This window comes from Heptranchias perlo, chromosome 38, assembly GCF_035084215.1.
Source record: "Heptranchias perlo isolate sHepPer1 chromosome 38, sHepPer1.hap1, whole genome shotgun sequence".
NCBI lineage: Eukaryota > Metazoa > Chordata > Chondrichthyes > Hexanchiformes > Hexanchidae > Heptranchias > Heptranchias perlo.
In genome coordinates this window covers 6,115,634-6,141,364 of record NC_090362.1, presented here as the reverse complement: position 1 = coordinate 6,141,364, position 25,731 = coordinate 6,115,634, and the positions used below count along the sequence as shown (strand labels likewise).

Below are 25,731 nucleotides of genomic sequence, written 5' to 3'. Positions count from 1 at the left end.
TTGCCTCTGCATCTAAGCTTTTTTCTAGGTCTGTCTTCACCCCTTTGATCATCATTTTAAACTTGTTTCTACATATTCCTATATTCACCCCAATGAACCACTTTCCTCCTGCAGGATTTGTAGAGGGCACTTTTTCTCTATTTCACTTTTAATTTGCCCGTTAATCAATTTGGGCTCACACTTTAGCCAAGACTGGCTGATTCTATTTATCGTATTTTTCAACATCCTCTTCTAATCCATTTGTTTTTGTTGTTCCCTTATTTCTTTGAATTTAGTCCCTCTAAAGTTATATACCTGGCTACTGGCCCTTGGTATATCTGAATCCCAGATCATGTTAACTGTGCTCATTTTGTGGGCACTGTCCCAAAGGGGTGCTACGACTTCCATTTTCTGAACATTATCAGGGTCAATAACAAACACCAGGCCAAGATAAGCACGTCTCTCACAGCTTCCTTGATGGACTGGGTCATTTATCAACCGTGACTCAAAATCTGTTGAGTTTTCTTGCAATCATTGCCGTTGCAACACATACTTCTACACACTTTCCTGAGGAAAGAATCACCTACAACTAAAATCTCCAGGTGACCTGCAGACTGCATCTCTGTCCAGGTCATCCTGCTTGGTTTTCTAGCTACCAGTTCTTCTGAGACATTGTTTCCTTCTACAATGTTAGACAGTGCTTACTACCTGTTCATTATTTTAATTTCTTTGGTAGCTACACACACTGTCATATCTTTCCTACTTCTTCTCCCAAACTTAATTCATCAGATATCCACATTTTCTTGGCTTCCACTAGCCCTCATCTTCATATCCTGACAACCGTGGGCCTGACTGTACTGGTTTGCTCTCAAGGTCTAATATTATCCTGATCATTTCACTGACCTGTGATGACTCACCTACCAAGTCTAATACTATCTATTCACCCTCCAAAATTCCCTTTGTAATTCGTGCCATTGTAAATTCCAGTACCTTGCTCTCTAAAGCTAAAATCCTTCCTTTAAGCTTACTGATTAGTAGACAGTTTAGCATCTCTTGAGCCATCTTATTTGTAAACATTCCACAGCAAACTCATCTCATAGACTGAGTCTTAATAATACTACTCAGCTGGTCTCCTTTTAATCTTATTTCTCCAGTTTGTATGCTTTAATATTACATTTTTTAAAATCTCAAATACTACTTCTTTGTTTATAAATTCTTTCTGGTGCCCGCTTTTAATTTTTACTTCCCTTGCGTGTTCTTTAATTTTCACTTCCCTCAGATATCCTTTTTTATTTTGTCATGTCTTGTGTAACCCTCCTTTGTCATCTAGTTCTCACAGGGGTTTCCCATTCACTTTAGCTTTTCTCTACTGCTTCTCATTAACATTAAATGCTCTCCCTTCAGTTTTACTTCAGCTTATCGTTCCCTCTCGGAAATAATGCTGCTGATCCCTTTTAAATGTCTACTACCTTTTAAATTTAGGTGGTAGGTGAAATGCACTGTTCCTGTGGCTTTGGAGAAAAGAGCTCTCTCACAGTGAAGTGCTTCACCTGATAACTTTTATTTTAGCTTTCCTTTTAGGCCAAATTTGATAGCTGCCAGTGGAGTCAGCTTTGATTATTTATTTCCAGAATCGAATTTCAGCATCTATGCTTTAGGAAATAAGTTGCAATCACAGAATCCCTCAAGAAGCAGAAGTCAATCAGCTTGGGCCAGGAGTAGTCAGGGATCGTACAATTGGGATGAGACAAAATTAGGGCAATTCTTTAAAAAAAACTGTGGATCAGTGTGGACAGGTTGAGGCAAGGGCAAAAGCTGGATCCCTAGCTAAAGTCTTGCCTGGCCACATGTGGAGGTACTGGTTGGATCACAAGCAGGTAGCAAAGAGGCTATGTGCACAATCAGGCTAGGAACAGGAAAGGGTAAGGCTGGTTGCAGAGGCGCTGGTGAGAGATCAAACATAATTGCTTTTTTTAATGGTTGTCAGACCCAACTGGTCCACACTAACCACAATGTATTATTGGTCATGTGGTTACCCAAAACAAACCAGATCGGGGAACTATACAACCATTATTTAGTAGCTTATCACACTTCAAAGCACTTCACACATAACAAATTACAGTTATTGTTATGTAAGCAAACACAGCAGGCATTTTGTGCTCAAGTTCCTATAATTAATGAATCTGGTGGTATTAAGAGGAATTTTGGTCAGTACAGTGGAATAACTCCCTGCTTTTCTTTAAATAGTGCTTAAATCTTAAATGTTAGCCAGAACTTGGTGGAAAAGGCATTTGTTTAGCTTCTCATCTAAAGGACAACACTTTGACAATATAGCACTCCCTTAGCACTGCACTGGAGTTTGCTTTTTTAAATTTGTTCTTGGGATGTGGGCAACATTGGCAAGGCAGCGTTTATCGCCCATAACTAGTTAGAGAGGTGGTGGTGATGGGTCTTCTTGACCTGCTCTCACAATGGTGTTAGATAGGGAATTCTAAGACTCTGATCCCGTGACAATGAAGGATCAGCAATATCATATCAGTGCTAGCTTATACTATGAACTAAAACTCCTGGTGTGGGAAATCTAACCCGCAAGCTTCTGACCCAAGGCACAAATGCTACTATGAGCTATGTTGACACTTAGACACAAAACATAACATTTTATATTTAATTCATTGGGCAGACTACTTGCTACTTACATTATACATTATATATCATGTGGATACTGTTTCAACTCAGTAAGTTTTTCAAGTAACTCTGCTTTAATTTATTACTTTCTTTTAAACAGTGTTGCATACTTTGTCTTTAATAAGGTTGGGCATTTACTGTACTTGATAGCATGATTTATGCTTTTTTTAAAAAAATGTTTTTTGTCATTTCTGGTTTATAATTGCTGGCATTTCAGAATTACAGCCATTTCAGAGTTACAATTATCCTCATATTCCCTCGATGTCTAGATAACTGAAGTGTAAAACAAAAATAAAGTTAGCCCACATTATGAAACTGGTAAAATAGAGCTGGTTTCAGGAGATGACATTTTTCAGAGACTTTTCAGCAAACACTGTTTTAGTATGTTTGAATGTTTTTCATCTGCCACATGCTGTAATGGTACATTAAATACTACAATCCATTTGGAAGGTGCTTCAATTGTACACACAGTTATTTACTTTCCATATATACTGATTCCATAAAGAGAGGTACACTGAAGTTGAGCTAGGTTCTGTATAAGGAAGTATACTGCTATAATTATCAAATTCATAAAAATATTTCAGCAGAAGAACCACATACTACATTTATAGTGCTCTGTGCACAAGCACCAACAGCTGCAAATGAAGCAACATCATTGCAAAAAACTGGTACCATCTTATCAGTCAAGGAATAGCGATTTGAGGCACGATCTATCAGTTTTACAATCCTATTTCAGTAAATAGGTAGAAATAAAATGAGAGTCAATATTCATCCTGTCTAGCCATTTGAGTAATTTTACTGGGTTTGGACTGTTTTCCATCAAAATGACACCCACTCTGTCTGGTGGGAGTGCATCAGTTGGGCCAGAAATTTGGATGCTACCCAGATACAGGGCCTTATGGTGGAATCTAGAAAAGGGAGGTGTAACAGCCACAGTAGGGGCACAAGCGGGACCCACTTGGGTCATTGTCCAGACGCCCTATGAACTTTATTTTCTTGCTGATTTTTCTCCTTATAAAGGGGATTGATGGGTCACACTGTGGCATGTTTCCGGAGGTGAAGGGGGGCGAGGCACACCTCACTCCCATCCTCCCAATGAAGCGTATAGCCTCCAGTATATCTTGCACCCTCAAAAATGAATCAGCTTTGGCTCAGTGGTAGCACTGCTGGGCAAAAGTGACAGCCTATTACTGAGCCTGAAGGGCATGCAAGAAGTTAGGATGATACAAAGCACATAACTCTCCCTTCCCCATACCCTCCTAGTCGGCCTTGGCTCAGTGGTAGCACTCTCACCTTTGGGTCAGAAGGCTGCGAGTTCAGGCCCCACTCCAGTAACTTGAGCACATAATCTAGGCTGACACTTCAGTGCAGTACTGAGGGACTGCTGCACTGTTGGAGGTACCGTCTTTCAGATGAGATGTTAAACCGGGGTCTCGTCTGCCCTTTCAGGTACATGTAAAAGATCCCATGGCACTCTTCGAAGGGCAGGGGAGTTCTCCCTGGTGTCCTGGCCAATATTTATCCCTCAACCAATATAATTAACAGATTATCTGGTCATTACCTCATTGCTGTGTGTGGGTCTTGCTGTGTCCAAATTGGCTATCATGTTCCCTACATTAGAACAGTGACTACACTTCAGAAGTTGGCTGCAAAGCACTTTGGGATGACCTGAGGTCGTGAAAGGCACTACATAAATGCAAGTTCTCTCTTTCTTTCTTTCCGTGGACTGGCAGGCACCTAAGATGTGCCCTCAGTGGCACAGGCAGCCACCAGAATTATTTAAATAAGGAAACTTCTCTGTGACTTTGGAAAGTCCAGCAGGGTCACAGAGAGGTTGACTCTCACTGGGATCAAATGGAATATTCTAGGGAAGTACTCATAATCAAGGTGATTATGGAGTGCAAGACTCTTAAGTCAATTTTCCTCAACTACAGATTGACAAAGTAAAATTGTAACAAAGCATTTTGGCTCTCTCAGGATACAGTTCCTTTTCACTGAGATTTTTGTGAGCCTTCCTTGAAGTATTCCTTTATTGCAGCTTTTTCTTAGTGTGCAGCCTGACAGATGTTGTATCCAAATAATAACCTGGGCAGAAAGCACTTTAACAATGAGAAAACTATGTGTAAAATCAATTACCAAATGACAAATGGCATCAAGATAAAGGGCAATTTTCCCACATGTGGTGAGAATATTTTTCTGGTATTTAAGTCATTGCTGGCAACACCCATGATTGATAGCTTCTACCTATCAAATTTAAATCGATTTACTGGGCAGATTTCTAAAAAGTAAAAAAGTTATTTGTGTATGGCAGTAGCATAAGCATGGTGAAACTCAATGTATAAGCAGCTCTAAAAATACTAAAAAGGATAAGATGAGGTATGCCAACACAACACAGTGCTGAAAAAGGGACAAACTGTATACAAATAAATAATACTCCACTAAACCATTGGAAGGACAGCCTCATCAACACAACTACAAGAAGAAACATACAACAAAGTACAATCTAATTATTAACAGGGCATTAAAATCTAGCCCAATTACCAAAAATATTTTCAGCATCATAATTCCAGTACAGCTAAGAATCCTGGAATTTGCTAAAATTATAAAACATGTAGAAATTGACAACCTCTTACATAGCTTCAAAAGTCAAATGGCAAGGCAATTTTTTTTAAGACATGAGATAAGTGGATTTTGCTATAGTAAATAACGAATATAAATTATCTACTTTTTTGTTATTTTGGCACCAAAATGAATGAAATCCCCTAAGTGTTACATTTTGTACATCTGGCTGTAATATTCCATTGGTAAACTGTAACCTTGAAGTTCAATTTTCAAACAAAATGGTTTCTACAAGAGAATTATATTCTATAATGTTGTAGTTCTAAATATACATAGCATGCCAAAGCCCACAATTTTCACTCCAAGTAATCTAACTAAATAGTTCATGATCAAAGAAATTGTACATTGATTGTGCCAGTCGCATCAGGACTTCAATTCCAATTGTAGACTACAAATTGCTGTAGGTGTACCAATCAAAACTTATTAGCTATGAGAAAAGATTGGGTAGGCTGGGGTTGTTGTCTTTGGAACAAAGGCTGAGGGGAGATTTAATTGAGGTATATAAAATTATAACGGGACTAGATAGAGTGGATAGGGAGGACCTATTTCCCTTAGCAGAGGGGTCAGTGACCAGGGGGAATAGTTTTAAAGTAATTGGTAGAAGGATTAGAGGGGAGCTGAGGAGAATTTTTTTCACCCAGAGGATGTGGGGGTTTGGAACTCACTGACTGAAAGGGTGGTAGAGGCAGAGACCCTCAACTCATTTAAAAAGTACATGGATGAGCACTTGAAGTGCCGTAACCTACAGGGCTATGGACCAAGTGCCAGAAAGTGGGATTAAGCTGGATAGTTCTTCTTCGGCCAGCACGGACATGATGGGCCGAATGGCCTCCTTCTGTGCTGTAACTTTCTATGATTCTATAAGCATCAACCGAGTATTAAATTGTTTTTTGTGAGCTAGAAGAAACAGAATCTCTCTGATTTCAATGGATGCGCTAAAACGTACACTAACACCCGAACAGCAGGGAGCCGCATCAATTAACATAGCAGCTCTTGTCAAGAGTAATGATGAAGCAGTTAATATAGCACAGGGGAGACCAGGCTAACTGTTATTACAGCAATTTTGGTGAAGAATGCAGCCATTCAGGCAGAGAAAAGGCAGGTTCACAGAGGAGAGTATGGAAGCTTTGCTTGAAGGAATGAGGGAGAGGCATGAGACACTTGACTGGTATTCCCAACCCCCTCCCTTGAATCACCTGATTCAGCAGGCACAGGAACTAATTACAGAAAAGGGTCAATGCTGTGTCCCACATCTCCAAGGCATGAAAGGTGCCACGGAAGAGGTCAGACTTGAAGAAATTTACTAAAAAGAATTATGCATATCAAACACCCGTCACAAATACATATGTAAGAAGGTTTTCTCTGATGACTTTCATTGTTTCCAGTTGTAGCATGCTCAGCTGTAACAGCAGGTTATGCACATTCAGTTCTGCTGCAATAAAAGCAGCCCAAGGAGTGCTTTGTATGGAGGGAACACATAGGATGTATGCTCTAATTAAAATGACTAAATACAACAAAAACTTGCATTTATATAACCCCTTTAACGTAATAAAATGTCCCAAGGTGCTTCACAGGAGCGTTATCAAATGCAATTTAACATCAAGCCACATGAGGAGATATTAGGACAGGTGATGAAGTTCCCCTATAGTCTTTTTTTCAGCCGCGCTCCCATTTAGCAAGAATGCGCACCAGGAGCGCAACTTCGCAAAAATATCCATAAAGAATACGGATCTTAAAGTTATATCAGGCAGCATGCCCACAAAACTATGCAACATTGTCACAGTGTTCTAGGTGTTTTTGTTATGTCGGAACAAAATGACGTAGTCAGCAGGAGCAACTTTGCAACACTAGGGTCCAAAATATTTCAAACCCCTCACCTCTTTCAAGTAGGCCATCCAAGAAATCATAGGCCAGGAAAGCATTGAGGGAGTTTAGTGCAAAGAACAGAAAGGCTAGTACTAAAATGTTCAGATCATATAATGCGGACCTACTGAAACAGTGACATAGACACATATATAACTTCAGTAAGATCAAAGAGCATCATTCAATAGGAATTGTGCCTAAAGGTGATTAGAGGCACCATGTTGACATTTTGTTACCTTCCATTTACTTAGGAATAGATTCCTGACTCAGCCAGTGCTCTAAGCAACTGAACTACATGCAATTATACAGCACATTTAATGTAGAAATAACATCCCAAAACACTTGAGGTCTCACAAGCACTGTCATTATCACCACTTCTGCTAAACACCAGGACAGCTACACAAGCCCCAGAGAATCTAGATACCAAGGCTGAGGAAGTAGCACAAGATGAGTCACAGTACATCTGAGGAGAAGCAAATGGGAATGGCTGCCCAAGGCCATGCGCCAACTGGTCAGAGGTTCATCATTGTTCTGGTCTCTGTTGCACCGCCTGAGGATTCTAACCTCACATAGCCTGCATATAAATGCTGCTGCTGGCTGAGTCAAGTAATCTATGAGTCACTTATGTCCATGTAAAATACACTGCAAGATCTGGCAAAGATTATGGAAGAGGCCAGATGTATGTGGTCATGAATGAACAGCTGTCTGCATTGTAGTCTGCCAAGTAGCATGTGGCAATTCCTGTGGCATCAGTGGCAGAGGCTATAAATGCCATGGGAGCATTTCCTATGAATGCTCACACTGCTGCTACAGAGGCCTTCAGCTATCGTCTTAAAGATGCTCCCTTGGCTGGTTTAACATACCGGGGGGGCGGAAATCACACAAAGACAATTTTGAGGCACAGTTTCACAGACTTAATAGGTGCCCAAAATTCTTCTGAAAGCAGCGGTATACCTATAATAGGGTAGGCTGGCTCTCAACACTACATCTGGCTCATCAAGCATTCCTAAACAACTGATAGCAGATGTCCCAGAACATGATCAGGACCAATCAGCCACAAACAAGACGTGGCAGACTCAGATGCAGGGTCATTGTAATACACAGCATAAGGAGATCTAGAGCCATCAGAATCCCAAAAGGATGTAAATGAAAGCCTGCAAACTTCCTTTTTCCACTAGGAATCACTTAGAAGGAGTAATAATTTAGGTGTCACACATCAAAAACAAACCACAAGCAGAAAGAGGAAGCGCGCTAACATTCTCAAACACGGCACAATGAATTAAATAAAAACACTGCAATTGATTTGAACATTGTGCTCAGTATTATTGTAATTAATAACAATAATGTAGGAGCCCAGAGTAAAATTGGAATAAATGGTACTTGACAAATTTCCAGAATGGTGTAGATGATGGTTTGGGCATTGTTACTTTGCAGATGTAGATTGCAAATTTAAGAAATGGAGTAACTGGTACTCATTCGAAGACATCTTCAATTAGTACCTGGAGCACCAGTCTTCCTTGCTGTACTGCTGTGCAGCTAATTCCCTGCTGTACATTCATTCACTTTCTCTGTCAGGGCTTCACCATCATTAAATTAACTGCATAGCAAGTCCTCTTTGCAGAGCAAAGTTATGGAGCATGCAGTAGACAGTTATTTCCGAAATCCTGGAGGTTGGTGTACTGTAAGGCACTTTGATCTGTCAGGACAAGTGCAGTGCTGCTTTAAGATCCCAGTGGTATGTTTGATGATCATTCTGGTTATAACATGAGCTTCGTTGCACCAGCACTCTGCTTACGTCTCTAGCTGACTACCAGAAGCCATCCTTCCACTCCTCCTTCTCTTTCAAAAACGGTGGCATAGAAGTTTACCTTAAAATAAAGGTAACAAGTGTTTCCAGGAAGTATAACAGCTGGACATCAAGAGAATAACACGACTGTGTCATATAACGAACAGCAAGAGCAAAGAGACCCAAATGGCAACATGGGTTTAACCAATAACCCCCTAGAGTCTGGGAAAGCCTGAAAATATGTAGAATTGTGTTGCCCTAATAAATTGCTGCTGTTCGTCAGTGGCAAAATTGATCAAGTTGTTGGGCCTGTTGAATAAAGTATCTGTGACCTCTCTGCAGCTATCCAGTGTAGAAGGAACAAGACACTGAAAAATTGAATGCTGTGGTGACTTTGATGGTCCCTAGTAATGCTCTATGATGTTAGCTCTTGCTCTGTCACACCTCCATGCTAAATCTCAGCCTTTCTAATACACCTTTCAAATCATTCCCAGGTAGCAGTGCCTGGTGCTCTGATCGCACCGTGATGTGCAGAGTTACACCATGCATGCCACAGGATTGATTCCCCAATCCCAAAATCTCCACTCCTATGCTAGAGGAGCGAGATGCCGACCATGCCAGATTCGGCATGGTCAACTCATTAACATAATTGTAATATGCTCCCTATGTGTTTTTCATGTCTGCAGGAATCACTATGGCACAGATGGGTGGGGAATCTGGAGTGCAGCTGCTATTCTTAAAGCGCTGTTTATTTCTTCTCATGCAGACTGCTGTAGCTGACTTTGAAGAGGGCAGCTATGCTCCCAGGACCAAGGTCTAGAACTGCACCATCTGACATGACTCTGGATGAGCAGAAGAGATACAGGAGGGGAAGGTTTCAATTTCTGAGGCCAAAGGGAACTCTGCACTCCAAGACAATGTGCAGCTTGGCAGGAAATAGCCAGAGTCAATGCAGTCTCCCATGTTCCTAGATTATGGGAGCAAATGACAAAGAAGTTCTCTGGACTGAGGCAGACTAAAGCACACCAACTCAAATGAAAAAATACCTGTAGCATGCATGTAAGTCGCACTGAGCCCACAATGTGGTGAAGAATCAGCAATACAGCACCGAAAACACTGGTGCCAACCAATACATCTTGCACCCCTAACAATCAAGTTGTAGCTGCAACTTGTTGGCTACTAAAAGGAAAGGCTTCCTTTAGGTCACAATTGTTTTTTCATGAAGTCCATGTGGCATTTTAGACCAGTGTTAGCCACAATTCATATGTGGCTAATTGGGATTCCAGATGTGGCTAATCGCATTTTTGACCAGTAAATAAAAATTAGTAATAGAAACCATCGTTCAACATATGGGGCATAATTTTAGCACCCGCTATTGGGAGCGTTCCTGGCGGGGGGGGCTCCGAAAATCGGAGAATCCCGGAGCCCGACTCCAACCCGCCCACTTCCGGGTTCCCCACTGATGCGCCGGAGTGCGCGCGCAGCCCCCGCTGGTGGGAATCCCGCAGGCAATTAAAGCCAGCGGGGTTCCACTTGAAAGTATTTATTTTGCTTGTTCAGGTCATTAACTGACCTGATTAAGGGATTATGTGAGGAGGGGTGGGATTTTATAGCAAACTGGGACTGTTTCTCATACTGGGGGAAACACTCCCAGTTCAAATGGACTTGTTGCAGCTGCAAAGGTCCATTTGACAGGGGGGGGGGGGGGGGGGGACCCTCGACCCTCACTCATTGCAGGAGGCCACTCTGTCACTTGGGACAAAGTTTGGCCTCCACCACCCTCCTCCTGACGATCAAAGTCACCAACTTGCACACTTACCCCGGGGTCCAGAGACATGTACCTACCTTGCGGACCCCCTCAGATGTACATCTTCCGGATGGGGGCCGCCGTAGCTGCAGTCATGACCTCCTCGGAGGGCGAACAGCATCACCAGCCTCACCATCCACGCCGTCCACCTCTGACACATGGAGCTCCACAACAGAGTGCTGTGACACATCCACCTGTACAGCAGGAGGGAGGGCAACCGCAGAGAGAGATGCGTCGCAGAGGGCACTACCCTCACCACAGGGTTCACAGACCGAGGCTCAGCTTCCTGGACCTCTCTGAGCAGCAGTGCACACGGAGTCTCAGAGTCACTCGACATGTAGTCATGGACATCTGCAGCCTCCTTCATGCCGAGCTGCTCCCGGCTGGCCCGAGCACCATCTTCTTACCTGTCGCTGTCAAAGTCACCACTGCCCTTAACAATTTCTCCTCCGCATCCTTCCAGGGTGCCACCGGGGACATCGCCGACGTCTCTCAGCCGTCTGCACAAAAGAGCCCTGCAAATACACCGATACCCACTCTGCAGTGACACAATGGGTGGCATCAGTTGTGGGTCTTCATAGTGATCCTCAGGAAAGGGCGTTTTTGCACAAACCAGACAAGATTCGCAAAGACATGGCAGTAGTGGTGCCAATATAATATGTAATGTGAGTTGGTCAGAAATTCAATATAAGTAACAACCATGACAAACCCTCAAACACCCTTGTGCATCCCCTTCATGCTCACAACACGTTTGCCTTACGCTGCCTACTGCACATTTATGATGCATGCCCTGTGGCTGCAGCACAGGTAGTGGCAGGTTGAGTGAGGCTGACCGTGAAAGAGATGCACGAGAGGGTGAGTATGAGATAGAGCCATGAGATTGTATGAGGATTGGGTTGAGTGGTAGTGGCGGGATGAGTACTGGCGAGGTGAGTAAGTGCAGGTAAGATGAGGATGAGGTTTGAGTGGGTATGACGGGTGATGTGACAGAGTAGTGCTGGCAGTGCAGAAGGAGGTGTGGGGTGGGGGCGGTGATGTGGCAGATGGAGTGTAGGGGAATGAGTAAGTGTACTCACTTTGGCTGACCTACTGAGGCCATTAGAGCGCCTCCTGCATTGTATGCAGGTGGGCGATATGTTGTTGGTGCAGGTGACCTCCTCTGCCACCTCGAGCCAGGCCTTCCTGGTGGCAGAGGCAGGCTGCTTCCTCCTGCCCGCCGGGGGGAAGATCTCTGTCCTCCCCCTCCTCCTCCTCCTCACCCCATGTATTGATACCTGGAGTGAGGCATCATTAAACTGGGAGCAGCCTTCCCCTTGGGCTGCTCCATGCTGTAATTTTTGCTATTTGTTGCAGCATCTGTCAGTGGAGGACTGCCCCTTTAAATAGAGCTCCTCCAGCTGACAGATCTTACTGCGCATGCGCAGCCCACCCGACGCGCAGATCAGCAGTGGGGAACCTGGAAGACAAGGTAAGTGGATCCAATTGGGCTGCGATCGCGCAGCTCTGATAACATCGAGCCCATGATCTCAATACTCATATTCGCACATCATATGCATGTGCACTTTAATCTTTTTTATGCTTTTGTTGGTAAGACAAAAAGCAGAGTGTGCAAGTGTTTTTGGATCGTTGACTGCGCTTTACTTCCTTGCTTGCTGCTTGTTGGTTACCTGCTAAAATGGTGTGTAACAGATGAAAACACCATGGAAATACCAGTAACATAGTATGTAGAGGGGAACTGTGATTGTGTTCAGCCCAACCAATCGGACTGTATTTAAAAGAAAAGGTTGCACACAACTATCAAGGAAGAAAATACAATGGTGACGGCCGAGCCAACCTGTGCCGCTTCAACCACCATGACCTCACCCTACAAATCATGGGGTAGAGGCTATAGAGAAAGAAAAGAAAGAACTTGCCTTTCATGAACTCAGGATTTCCCAAAGCGGCTTACAGCCAATGAAGCACTTTTGATGTGTAGTCACTGTTGTCATATGTTGGGGACTGTGGCAACTAATTTGCACACAGCAAGGTCCTACAAACATCAATGAGACAATGACCAGATAATCTGCTTTTGGCGATGTTGGTTGAGGAATAAATATTGACCAGGACACCAAGGAAAACACTGCTCTTCTTTAAATAGTGCCATGGCATTTTTTACGTCCACCTGGGGGCAGAGGGGGCCACGGTTTAACGTCGCACCTGAAAGATGGCACCTCTGACAATACAGCATTCCCTCAGTGCTGCACTGAAGTGTCAGCCTAGATTATGTGCTCAAGTCTCTAGAGTGGGACCTGAACCCACAACCTTCTGACCCTGACTACCCAGTGCTACCACTGAGTCACGAATGATACCGTAGGCCACGATGGCGCTCAAAGAAAAAAAAATCGGGAATTTGTCATGGGACCAATTAAACTTAATTTGCACGATGTATACGGGGCTATAACAAGGCCACATCACTCTCGGTATGGTGTCTAAGAATCTTGAAAATTTATCATAGAATCTGGATTGCAGCACTGTCAGCAATTGTGCCTACTGACTCATTTCTGCAATGTATGCCCAGGCAAAATGCATGGATGTGCTCCAGAAGCACACCATCAGGGAGTCAGCCTTCATTTGACATCACAGGCAGCCCTTTCCTACTTTTGTTGGTGTTCATGTGTTAACTGCAGTGCTGACGGACCACTGAATTCAATCCCCAAATTGTGCAAAAAAAGTGCAAGTTTCAGAGGAAGTGCACGGCAACTCATCTTTCAGTCAAGAATCAAGTAAACAGACTACAACCTCTACTGAAATGCCAGCTCAATAGAAAGGCTAGCTATGCATCACACTTGCAACACACTGGCACTGGAATATGGTGCACTTTCCACTTAACTATCTATTATATCAGCAATAGCAAGCTTAATCACTGTGCGTATGTCACAGTGCTGTTGTGTACACATCAGACTCTGAACAGCAACTTGAAAGCATGCGAAAACAGGCAGAAAATATGGACTGAACAGCACTCTCAAAATTACTGCAGGTAACCCGATACTGCAGGGACTAGGCTTAACGACAGCAACCATTTACAGGCTTGTATCAGAATTGAAGAAGTTCTGGTATAACAGTGTAGAGAGTTGGGCACTGATAGTGCAGCCTGTGGATCTCTGGCTGTTTGAAAGTGTATCTATTTGAAAGTGTCCAGGATATTACTTGTCGGTGAACCAATCTTGGCTGAAATGATGTTCAACTAACATTATCCCTTTATGACACAAACCACATTGTTACAGGCCTGGGACTGCTAATTACTGACACAAGACAAAGTATTTTGTTTGTTTGCACTGACAACCCTCACCTTGATGTGTACAAATAGTTCGCTTGAGATGGTCTAACTTTCCTTCTTCACTTTTCCTCCTTATGTAAAAATTTAGAACACCTTAATCATTTTTGTATAAAAGCAAGGATGGAAATATGATCTCGTAGCAGTAGATACTGGCCACAAGGATGACTGCTGTAAAAAAAAATATTAACACTGATGCAGTAAGGTGCACTCTTCTGAAGTTGCGATCAACGCCTATTTTTGGGGTAGAGGGAGCTTTACCCTGTATCAGCCCTTGTCAACCAGACATGGGAGTAGTTGATGATACTGTCAGGTACAAAAAGGATGGGAAAGGTGTTCCAATCTCTACTACTGGCACGACTCATCTTGATGAGGCCAGTAATTTACCACAATACAAACATTTTTTTTTAAAAAAGAAAAATCTTTACTTGAAAGCTTTGATTAGACACTTTTTGAAAAACAAACATTTTAAGCACGTCACTTCACAATAGCAGTGCTCACCAGAATTTAGGTAGTTAGATACAGAATAGTATTTGCATACCAAGGCACTGCATTCGTGAAGTTATAGGATGTGAGTTCTCATGGTCAATTCCCTCATCTCTGGAAATTGTAAACAATTTTACAACACCAAGTTATAGTCCAGCAATTTTATTTTAAATTCACAAGCTTTCGGAGATTTTCTCCTTCCTCAGGAAAATCTCCGAAAGCTTGTGAATTTAAAATAAAATTGCTGGACTATAACTTGGTGTTGTAAAATTGTTTACAATTGTCAACCCCAGTCCATCACCGGCATCTCCACCTCATCTCTGGAAGCAGAGATCAATTGCTTTCCCATGGAGGGAGAGAGAAATATCAGTCATCCATCACTCCAATTCCCTCTATACATGTCCTGGGATGCATGTCATACATTGTTACTGAGCAGCATTGGCTGAGACTTTGGAGCAAGTCACTTGCCTACCCATTGGGTGGAATAGGAAAAATGAAAAACTAAAATCATTTAAAAAAATATTAACCCAGAAATGGCAATTGTACGCTATTAGCTTAGCATGTTTGTTATTTTGACAGCTAATTTAACAGAGATAGTAACCTCTTTAAAATAAACAGGCTAACATGTCTGTTAAAATAGAAATGCAATTTCATATAGAAACAGGTAAAACATTCACATGCTAATATTGTATGCCAGAATTTCTAGGCTAGTCAAATAAACACAAACTCAGAGCTGAATGCGATATTACAAATATAACCTAGCCTAGTCTGTTGGCATCTTTCTGATAAAATCAGCCCAAATCGTAGGTAAATTGAAAGACTGCGTGCCTTGTTTTTTTTGTCACATGGCTAGAGAAAACAGTCAAATTATCCTTATGCTTTTGGGTAAGTATTGCTTATTTTGGCATAAACAGACACTGGGTCTTAATTATGGTCAAGAATTTTCAAAATTGGGAACACCCTAAAACTATTCTCATACAGATGCTCGCACTTACATTACCACATCTGTAAATAATATGACTACCTGAGTCGTGAATAAAATGGCAATTTCTGGCATGAGGATCATTGTACTATAGGGCAATAACAAGTCAAAATATAAGTGGCCCACAATTTAACTCACAATTGCAATTAGATTAAGTTAACTCTTTAAAGAGCAATGGTGTGAAGTTCCTGGTTCTAGAGACCTGCTGCACCACTTCCAAGTGTCTGATTTACACAGGATCATAGAAATTGCTGGATGAAAAAAGAGCAAGGTCCATCTAGTTCGCCTTCTACCATTTTGGTAGTCGCATGATACAACAATAATGAAATTGTTGACTAATCATAGCAATCAATCTCTATCCAGTCTACAACAGATCCAGTCATGAAGCGAGGAAAACCCCCAGTGGCGGAGAGCTTTAGGAATCGTAGGTACAAAGTCACCTGTTCCTCCCAAGCATGCAACACTTACCACATGTCATGTTTCAAATTATTCATATACTGTATCCCAAAATATCTAATATGCATTTGAATGATCAATACCAGCTGCATCCACAGTCTCCGTAGGGAGCCTGTTCCATAGATTGACCGCTTGCTCACTGAAATATTGTTTCCGCAGATTTGGTTTGAATTTACACTCCTTCGAGAGCAGGCCATGTCCTCTGGTTCTACTGTTCTGGACAAGGTGAAATAGTTGGTCATGATCTACATTATCTAGTCCCTTTCGAATCCTAAAAACAGCAATTATATCACATCTCAACCTTCTCTTTTCCAGTGAGAACATGCCCAATTTACATAATTGTTGTTCATCATCCAATCAATTATTCTGATTGCTCTCTTCTGTATCCTTTCATTAGCTGCAATATCCTTTTTGTACTGTGGTAACCAGAACTGTACACATTATTCTACTCAAATAACTGAAAAACCAATATATGCAAAGAGCACAGTTTACCAATAAATACAAGGCAACAGCAAATAAAATGGAAAATAAATCTCATATTAAGAGTAGTATTCTGTCCATTAAAGAGCATGTGATTTGTTTAGAGTCTGTTAATGCATAAAAATGCCTTACCTCTTTCGCACTGTGCTCCTGTAAATCCATATGTGCAGGCACATCGATTGGGAGCAACGCATCTTCCACCATTCAAACAGCCATTCTCACAGGTAGCTGAAATTTTTTTTTTAAAACGTTAACACTCCAAAATCATTTAAAATCAGCTTCATCTTATAAACAAATTATTAAATGTTTGTGTCCATCAGCCCTGACTATTTTCCTAATATGTTAAAACTATGTTTGTAGTTCTAAATTTCAGAGGCTTCTTTAATCAAGGAAACTAAAGCACGAATGACCTTGTATTTTCTGGGTGTAGATAATGTTCAGCGTGCAACAATCTTACAAAACTGAATTACTTTTACTGATTTATATATTACAAGGTGTTCAGCACTCACTTGGACCAGTGCACTGTAATATAGATAATAACATTTGAAAACAGCAATCCTTAGCAGTGCAGCACACAAGATACTACCTGGCAATTGTTACCCTTGTAATACTTGATATAGATTGATAATTCATTTAAACGTAACTGTCAGAAAATGTACTTCAATATGAAATCATCACTCGTCATGCCTAATTTGCACAATTATTGATTCCAATGAAGTTATTTTACTAAAGGGGTGTATTTGGTGGTGGTGGGGTGGGGCAGGGCAGATCTAAACTGGTCTAATATTAAACAATTCGAGTCCTAAACTTTAGCAAGTTTGGCAGTTATCGAGCAGACTGCCACATGGGACTGAGATCAATTCCCATATTCGCTCACAACTGATGTACTAGCCTATAAATTTGTCTTGGGGCACAATTCAGGCAAGATTGCAATGCAGGAGATTCCAAATTTTCTTGGGTGGTGTTTGCACCCAACTTGGAACTTTGATTTTTTTAAAATTCACGGTGAGCTACCACTGCAGGCAGCAGCGGTAGCACACACACAGCGAATAGAAATTTCTATGTTGTTGCTGTAGCTGTTTATCGGACCACATACTCTGTCAACTGGCAAAGCAGGTGATGGAAGGTGAATGACTGCACTGAATGGAAGAGTTCCAGCTGCCTAAAGATGATGCTCAGGGCAGTGTCCTAGGCACAACCATCTTCAGCTGCTTCATCAATGACCTTCCCTCCATCATAAGGTCAGAAATGGGGATATTCGCTGATGATTGCACAGTGTTCAGTTCCATTCGCAACCCCTCAAATAATGAAGCAGTCCGAGCCCGCATGCATGAAGACCTGGACAACATCCAGGCTTGGGCTCATAAGTGGCAAGTAACATTCGCGCCAGATAAGTGCCAGGCAATGACCATCTCCAACAAGAGTCTAACCACCTCCCCTTGACATTCAACGGCGTTACCATCACCGAATCCACCACCATCAACATCCTGGGGGTCACCATTGACCAGAAACTTAACTGGACCAGCCATATAAATACTGTGGCTACGAGAGCAGGTCAGAGGCTGGGTATTCTGCGGCGAGTGACTCACCTCCTGACTCCCCAAAGCCTTTCCACCATCTACAATGCACAAGTCAGGAGTATGATGGAATACTCTCCACTTGCTTGGATGAGTGCAGCTCCAACAACACTCAAGAAGCTCGACACCATCCAAGATAAAGCAGCCCGCTTGATTGGCACCCCATCCACCACCCTAAACAATCACTTCCTTCACCACCGGCGCACTGTGGCTGCAGTGTGTACCGTCCACAGGATGCACTGCAGCAGCTCGACAAGGCTTCTTCGACAGCACCTCCTAAACCCGCGAACTCTCCCACCTAGAAGGGCAAGAGCAGCAGGCACATGGGAACAACACCACCTGCATGTTCCCCTCCAAGTCACACACCATCCTGACTTGGAAATATATCGCCGTTCCTTCATTGTCGCTGGGTCAAAATCCTGGAACTCCCTTCCTAATAGCACTGTGGGAGAACTGTCACCACACGGACTGCAGCGGTTAAGGAAGGCGGCTCACCACCACCTTCTCGAGGGCAATTAGGGATGGGTAATAAATGCCGGCCTCGCCAGCGATGCCCACATCCCATGAACAAATAAAAAAAAATGCTGCTAAAATGCAGCAAAGCACTCCTGCCCTTGTATAGTACAAGGGTAAACTCTGCTTAAGACACCTCATCCAAAACTCCTGGCAAGAAATAGCAGTCTGAAATGGCCAGAAGATCTGGCCACAAATGAGAAAGAAGATGGCAGACTTCAAGAAAGCTGCTATGATAAGGTGGACTCCCTATGGAGCTGTTTACTGATGCAAAACCAACTTTCTGCAAAGAGGGGAGACTTAAGTCTTAAATCAGCTCCATAGAAAGTTCTTAATATAGTTTTAATATTTATATCAGCCTCTAGTTTCTAACTTGTATTCCGTTAGTGGGAAATAATCTTATAACATCATTCTTGCGGATCGAGGAAGGTAACATGGGCCTGATTTTAGCAGGCCTGCGGGTTTCCGGCGGGTTGGGTTTCGGGTGCGTGGCCTCCGCGCCGGGTGAAATTAGTGGGTTGCCCGCGCGATCGTAGCAGGCAATGCACTAATTGGAATCACTTACCTGCTCCTCCGGGGTCCGCGCTGCTGGTCTGCGCGTCGGGCGGGCTGCGCATGCGCAGTACGATCTGTCAGCTGGAGGCTCTCTAGTTAAAGGGGCAGTCCTCCACTGACAGATGCTGCAACCAATGGAACAAATTACAGCATGGAGCAGCCCGGGGGGAAGGCTGCTCCCAGTTTAATGATGCCTCACCCCAGGTATCATCAGATGGGGTGAGGAGGAGGGGGAGGACAGAGATCTTCCACCCGGCGGGCGGGAGGAAGCGGCCTGCCTCTGCCACCAAAAAGGCCTGGCTCGAGGTGGCAGAGGGGGTCACCTGCACCACCAACATATCGCCCACCTGCATACAGTGCAGGAGGCGCTCCAATGACCTCAGTAGGTCAGCCACAGTGAGAACACGTAGTCTTTCCCCTACACTCCGTCTGCCACAACACTGCCCCCACCCCACATCTCCTTCGGCACCGCCAACACTACTCTGTCACATCACCCCTCATACCCACTCAAACCCCATCCTCATCTTACCTGCACCTACTCACCTCGCCAGTACTCACCCGCCACTAACACGCAACCCAATCCTCATACAATCTCATGGCTCTATCCCATACTCACCGTCTCGTGCATCTCTCTCACGGCCAGCCTCACTCAACCTGCCACCACCTGTGCTGCAGCCACAGGGCATGCATCGCATATGTGCAGTAGGCAGCGTACGGCAAACGTGTCGTGAGCATGAAGGGGATGCACAAGGGTGTCTGAGGGTTTGCCATGGGTGTTACCTATATTGAATTTCAGAGCAACAAACATCACACATTATATTGGCACCACCACTGCCATGTCTCCGCGAATCCTGTCTGTTGTGTCCAATAATGCCCGCTCCTGGGTATCACTATGAGGACCCACCACTGATGCCACCCATCGTGTTACTGCAGAGTAGGTGCAGGTGTATTTGCAGGGCTCTTCCGCGCAGACCACCGAGAGACATCGGCGGTGTACCCGGCTGCACCCTGGAAGGATGCGGAGAAGTTGTGGAGGGCAGTGGTGACTTTGGCAGCGACAGGTAAGCAGATGGTGCTGGGGCCAGCCAGGAGCAGCTCGGCATGAAAGAGCCTGCAGATCTCCACGACTACATGTCGAGTGAATCTGCGCCTCCGGGTGCACTGCTGCTTGGAGAGGTCCGGGGAGCTGCGCCTCGGTCTGTGGACCCTGTGGCGAGGGTAGTGCCCTCTGCAACGCGTCTCTCTCTGCGGTAGCCCTCCCTTCTGCTGTACAGGTGGATGTGTCACAGCACTCTGTTGTGGAGCTCCACGTGTCAGAGGTGGACGGCGTGGATGGCGAGGCTGGTGATGCTGTTCGCCCTCCGAGGGGGTCATGACTGCAGCTACGGCGGCCCCCATCCGCAATATATACATCTGAGGGGGTCCGCAAGGTAGGCACATGTCTCCGGACCCCGGGGTGAGTGTGCAGGTTGGTGACTTTGACCGTCCGGAGGGGGGTGGTGGAGGCCACACTTTGTCCCAAGTGACAGAGCGGCCTCCTGCAATGGGTGAGGGTCTCCCCCCACCCCCCACCACCTGTCAAATGGACCTTTGCAGCTGCCACAGGCTGACAGCTGCAACACGTCCAGTTCAACTAGGACTGTTTCCCCCAGTGTGTGAAACAGTCCCATGTTTCCCCAAAATCACACACAGTCCCTTAATCAGGTCAGTTAATGACCTGAACAAGCGAAATAAATAACCTCAAGTGGCATCCCGCTGGCTTTAATTGCCTGCAGGATTCCCACCAGCGGGGGCCACGCACGCACCCCCGCACGTCATCGGGGAACCCGGAAGTGGGCGGGATCGTGGCAGGTTCCCGTCACGTGACTGGATATCGGGATTTTCGGGCCCCCCCCCCGCTGGAAACCCACAGGAAACCAGACGGTAAAATCGAGCCCCATGTCTTTTTTTAGCCTATCTTCGCTGCTATAATCCTTTTAGCTGACTGGGGTAAACAAAAGGTTCAAGTGCAGGAGTCTCAGGAGGAGATAATATCCAAAGTACAGAGTCTACGGGTCAGAATGTCACATAAAAGACTAATTGAGAAATAGTGCCTAAGGAGGTTGAGGCTCTCCAAGAAAGCAATAAATTGTCAAATGCTTGCAGGTGACTCAAGGACCTACTTTGTGACAAACTGCTCTGCCTATGGCTGTGATTCTTACTAGTGCAAGAAGTTTTTTTTAAAACCACTAGCTCATTCCAATTATTAACTAAAGTACTAAATGCACCTGCACTCAAAGACGCGACTGGTAACCTATTCCAGAAAAGTTACAATCTCATTCAATTCCAAGAGTGGATGAAGGGTAGATGGAAAGACTACAATAATTAAGGTGGTTAAAAAGGCTTACGGGATACTTTCCTTTATTAGTCGAGGCACAGAATGTAAGACCAGGTTATGCTAGGAAAAAATCTGTTCATCTCTCCCTTGGTTCTTTTGCCAATTATCTTAAATCTGTCAACCACATTGGGCGTGAGACTAGAGTCACATAAAGGCCAGATCAGGTAACAACAGCATGTTTCCTTCCCTAAAGAACATTAGTGAACTGGTTGGGTTTTTACGACAATCTGACAGCTTCATTGTCACTTTTGCTGACACCAGATTTTTATTTCCAGGTTTTTTTTAAAACTGAGTTCAAATTCTCAAACTGCCATATTGGGATTTGAACTCACGTTTTCTGGATTATTAGTCCAGTAACAGAACTGCTACACTACTGTACCCTAAAAATTGCATTTGTATTACTTGACAAGACGTCCTCCCAGGTTAGTTTTCCCAGGAAGAGCCGCAGAAGCACTGGTTTATGCCATTTGCCAAAGTTATGCCCAGCTTCTCCTATCTCACCACATAACTGAAGTCCCTCATTCCTGGTACCATTCTAATAAATCTCTTCTGCACCCTCTCTAAGGCCTTGGCATCCTTCCTAAAGTGTGGTGCCAAGAAATGAACACAATATTCCAGCTGAGGCCTAACCAGTATTTTATAAAGGTTTTGTACTCTCATATCTTTATTAATAAAGCCCAGGATCCCATATGCTTTTTTAAAAAAAAAACAGCCTTCTCAACTTGTCCCGTCACCTTCAAAGATTTGTCTATGTGCACTCCCAGATCCCTCTGTTCCTGCAGCCCTTTTAAAATCGTACCATTTAGTTTATATTGCCTCTCCTCATTCTTCCTACCAAAATGTATCACTTTACACTTCTGTTTCAAATTTCACCTGCCATGTGTCTGCCCATTTCACCAATCTGTCTATGTCCTCCTGAAGTCTATTACTATCCTCCACATTGTTTACTACATTTCTGAGTTTCATGTCATCTGAAAATATTGAAAATATACCCTCTATAACCAAGTCCAGGTCATTAATACATGTCAAAAACAGCAGTGGACCTAATACTGACCCCTGGGGAACACTACTGTATACTTCCCTCCAGTCTGAAAAACAAACAAACATTCACCCCTACTCTCTGCTTTCTATCCCTTAGCCAATTTTGTATCCATGCTGCCACTGTCCCTTTAATCCTATGGCCTGTGATTTTGCTTACAAGTTTATTATGTGTACTTTATCAACATAAATAATATATTTGGATTTTCAAAGGGCCTTCGACAAGGTACCGTATGGCTAGGAACAGAGCGTATGGAGTCAGGGGACAAGTAGCAGAATGGATCGCAAGCTGGCTACAAAACAGAAAACAAACAGAGAGTAAGGGTTAAAGGTAGTTACTCAGACTGGCAAAAGGTGGGAAGTGGTGTTCCACAAGGATTGGTGCTGGGACAATTGTTGTTAACCATTTACATAATTTGGACTCGGGAATCGGAAGTACAATTTCAACATTTGTGGACCACACCAAATTAGGGGGTATAGTTAATACTGATGAGGACTGCAACAAAATACAGGAAGATGTTAATATGCTTGCACAGTGGGCGTATAATTGGAAAATGAATTTCATTATCGATAAGTGCGAGGTATTACGTTTTGGTAGAAGAATAAGGGGGCCACATTCTGTTTGGATAATAAGAGTCTAAATGGGGTAGAGGAGCAGTGGGATCTGGGGTTACAGATACACAAATCATTAAAAGTAGCGACGCAGGATAATAAGCCAATAAAAGCAAACCAAGCACTGAGGTTCATTTCTAGAGGGATAGAACTGAGAAGCAGAGAAGTTATGTTAAAGTTGTATAGAACCTTGGTTAGACCACACTTGGAATACTGTGAACATAACAACATAAAAAATAGAAGCAGGAGTAAGCCTCACAGCCCCTCGAACCTGCTCCGCCATTCAATCGGATCATGGCTGATCTTCGACCTCAACTCCACTTTCCCGCCTGATCCCCATATCACTTGATTCCCCTAGAGTCCAAAAATCTATCCATCTCAGCCTTGAATATATTAAATGACTTAGCATCCACAGGCTTCTAGGGTAGAGAATGCCAAAGATTCACAATCCTCTGCGTGAAAAAATTCCTCATCTCAGCCTTGAATGGCCGACCCCCTATCCTGCGACTATGCCTCCTAGTTCTAGACTCTCTAGCCAGGGGAAACAATCTCTCGGCAATTACCCTGTCAAGCCCCCCAGAATCTTCTATGTTTCAATGAGACCATCTCTCATTCTTCTAAACTCCAGAGAGCATAGGTCCATTCTACTCAACCTGTCTTCATAGCACAACCCTCTCATCCCAAGAATCAATCTAGTGAACCTTCGTTGCACCGCCTCCAAGGGAAGTACATCCTTCCTTAGATAAGGAGACCAAAACTGTACGCAGAACTCCAGGTGAGGTCTCACTAAAACCCTCTACAACTTTAGTAAGACTTCCCTTCTCTTGTACTCCAACCCACTTGCAATAAAGGCCAACACGCAATTTGCTTTCTTAAATGCCTACTGTACCTGCATACTAACTTTTTGCATACGTACTTCTTGTACGAGGACATCAAAGTCTCTCTGAACACCAACATTTAATAGTTTCTCACCATTTAAAAAATATTTGTTTTTCTATTCTTCCTACCAAAGTGAGTAACCTCAAATTTCCCCACATTGTACTCCATCTGCCACTTTCTTGACCACTCTGTATCCCATTTTAAAACCAAGCCAGGAAGAGGGCGGGGGAGTCAAATTGAGGTCGGGGAACCCATTAGGACGGGTTTCCCGGACGTCCTTACGGTCTTTTTTTTTTGGTCGGTTTCTCGTCCGACTGATCGGCCTGATTGACAGGCTGGTCTCAATCAGATGGGAGACCAGCCAGTGAGAGGACATGTTCAGGTAAGTATGCAGGTAAGTCTTTGTTTGTATGGATGGGAGGGCGGCACGGAGGGGCAAGGGGATCGTGAGTCATGGGATCAGGGGTCAGTCATTGGCGGGGGGGTGGGGGGGGGGTGTCGGGATCGGGGGTCTGTGATCATTGAGGGGGAGGACCGGAAGTCAGGGGCCGGAGGACCAAAGGGGGAAGGGGGGGGGGGGGATCAGGGTCTGGGATCAGGGGGAGGGAGTCCGCGGTCGGGGGTCAGGTGTCCACTATCGTTGTGTGGGTCGGTGCAGATAGGCTTGTTGGGCCTGACAGAAGCACTTTTTTTATTATTCATTCATGGGATGTGGGCATCACGAGCAAGGCCAGCATTTATTGCCCATCCCTAATTGCCCTCGAGAAGGTGGTGGTGAGCCGCCTTCTTGAACCACTGCAGTCCACCTGGTGAAGGTTCTCTGGCAGTGCTGTTAGGAAGGGAGTTCCAGGATTTTGACACAGCGACGATGAAGGAACGGTGATATATTTCCAAGTCGGGATGATGTGTGACTTGGAGGGGTACTTGCAGGGTGGTGTTGTTCCCATGTGCCTGCTGCTCTTGTCCTTCTCGGTGGTAGAGGTCGCGGGTTTGGGAGGTGCTGTCAAAGAAGACTTGGCGAGTTGCTGCAGTGCATCCTGTGGATGGTACACACTGCAGCCACAGTGCACTGGTGGTGAAGGGAGTGAATGTTTAGGGCGGTGGATGGGATGCCAATCAAGCGGGCTGCTTCGTCCTGGATGGTGTCGAGCTTCTTGAGTGATATTGGAGCTGCACTCATTCAGGCAAGTGGAGAGTATTCCATCACACTCCTGACTTGTGCCTTGTAGATGATGGAAAGGCTTTGGGGAGTCAGGAGGTGGGTCACTCGCCGCAGAATACCCAGCCTCTGACCTGCTCTCGTAGCCACAGTATTTATATGGCTGGTCCAGTTAAGTTTCTGGTCAATGGCGACCCCCAGGATGTTGATGATCGGGGATTCGGCGATGGTAATGCCGTTGAATGTCAAGGGGAGGTGGTTAGACACACTCTTGTTGGAGATAGTCATTGCCTGGCACTTGTCCGGCGCGAATGTTACTTGCCACTTATCAGCCCAAGCCTGGATGTTGTCCAGGTCTTCCTGCATGCGGGCACAGACTGCTTCATTATCTGAGGGGTTGCAAATGGAACTGAACACTGTGCAATCATCAGCAAACATCCCCATTTCTGACCTTATGATGGAGGGAAGGTCATTGATGAAGCAACTGAAGATGGTTGGGCCTAGGACACTGCCCTGAGGAACTCCTGCAGCAATGCCCTGGGGCTGAGATGATTGGCCTCCAACA

General features: G+C 44.3%; 1 protein-coding gene across 4 annotated transcripts in view; it reads right to left on the bottom strand.

Moving 5' to 3' along the window:
* Positions 1–25,731, bottom strand: part of LOC137304686 (fibrillin-1-like) — a 462,162-nt gene that overhangs the window by 420,327 nt on the left and 16,104 nt on the right. For all 4 annotated transcript variants that reach the window (XR_010958610.1, XM_067973343.1, XM_067973344.1 and 1 more), the window contains exon 5: positions 16,589–16,684. Coding sequence is in view for 3 of the 4 variants with exons in the window: in XM_067973343.1 (XP_067829444.1) it covers positions 16,589–16,684 (96 nt within the window). In the remaining variant the exon portion in view is untranslated. The remainder of the gene's footprint in view (positions 1–16,588; positions 16,685–25,731) is intronic.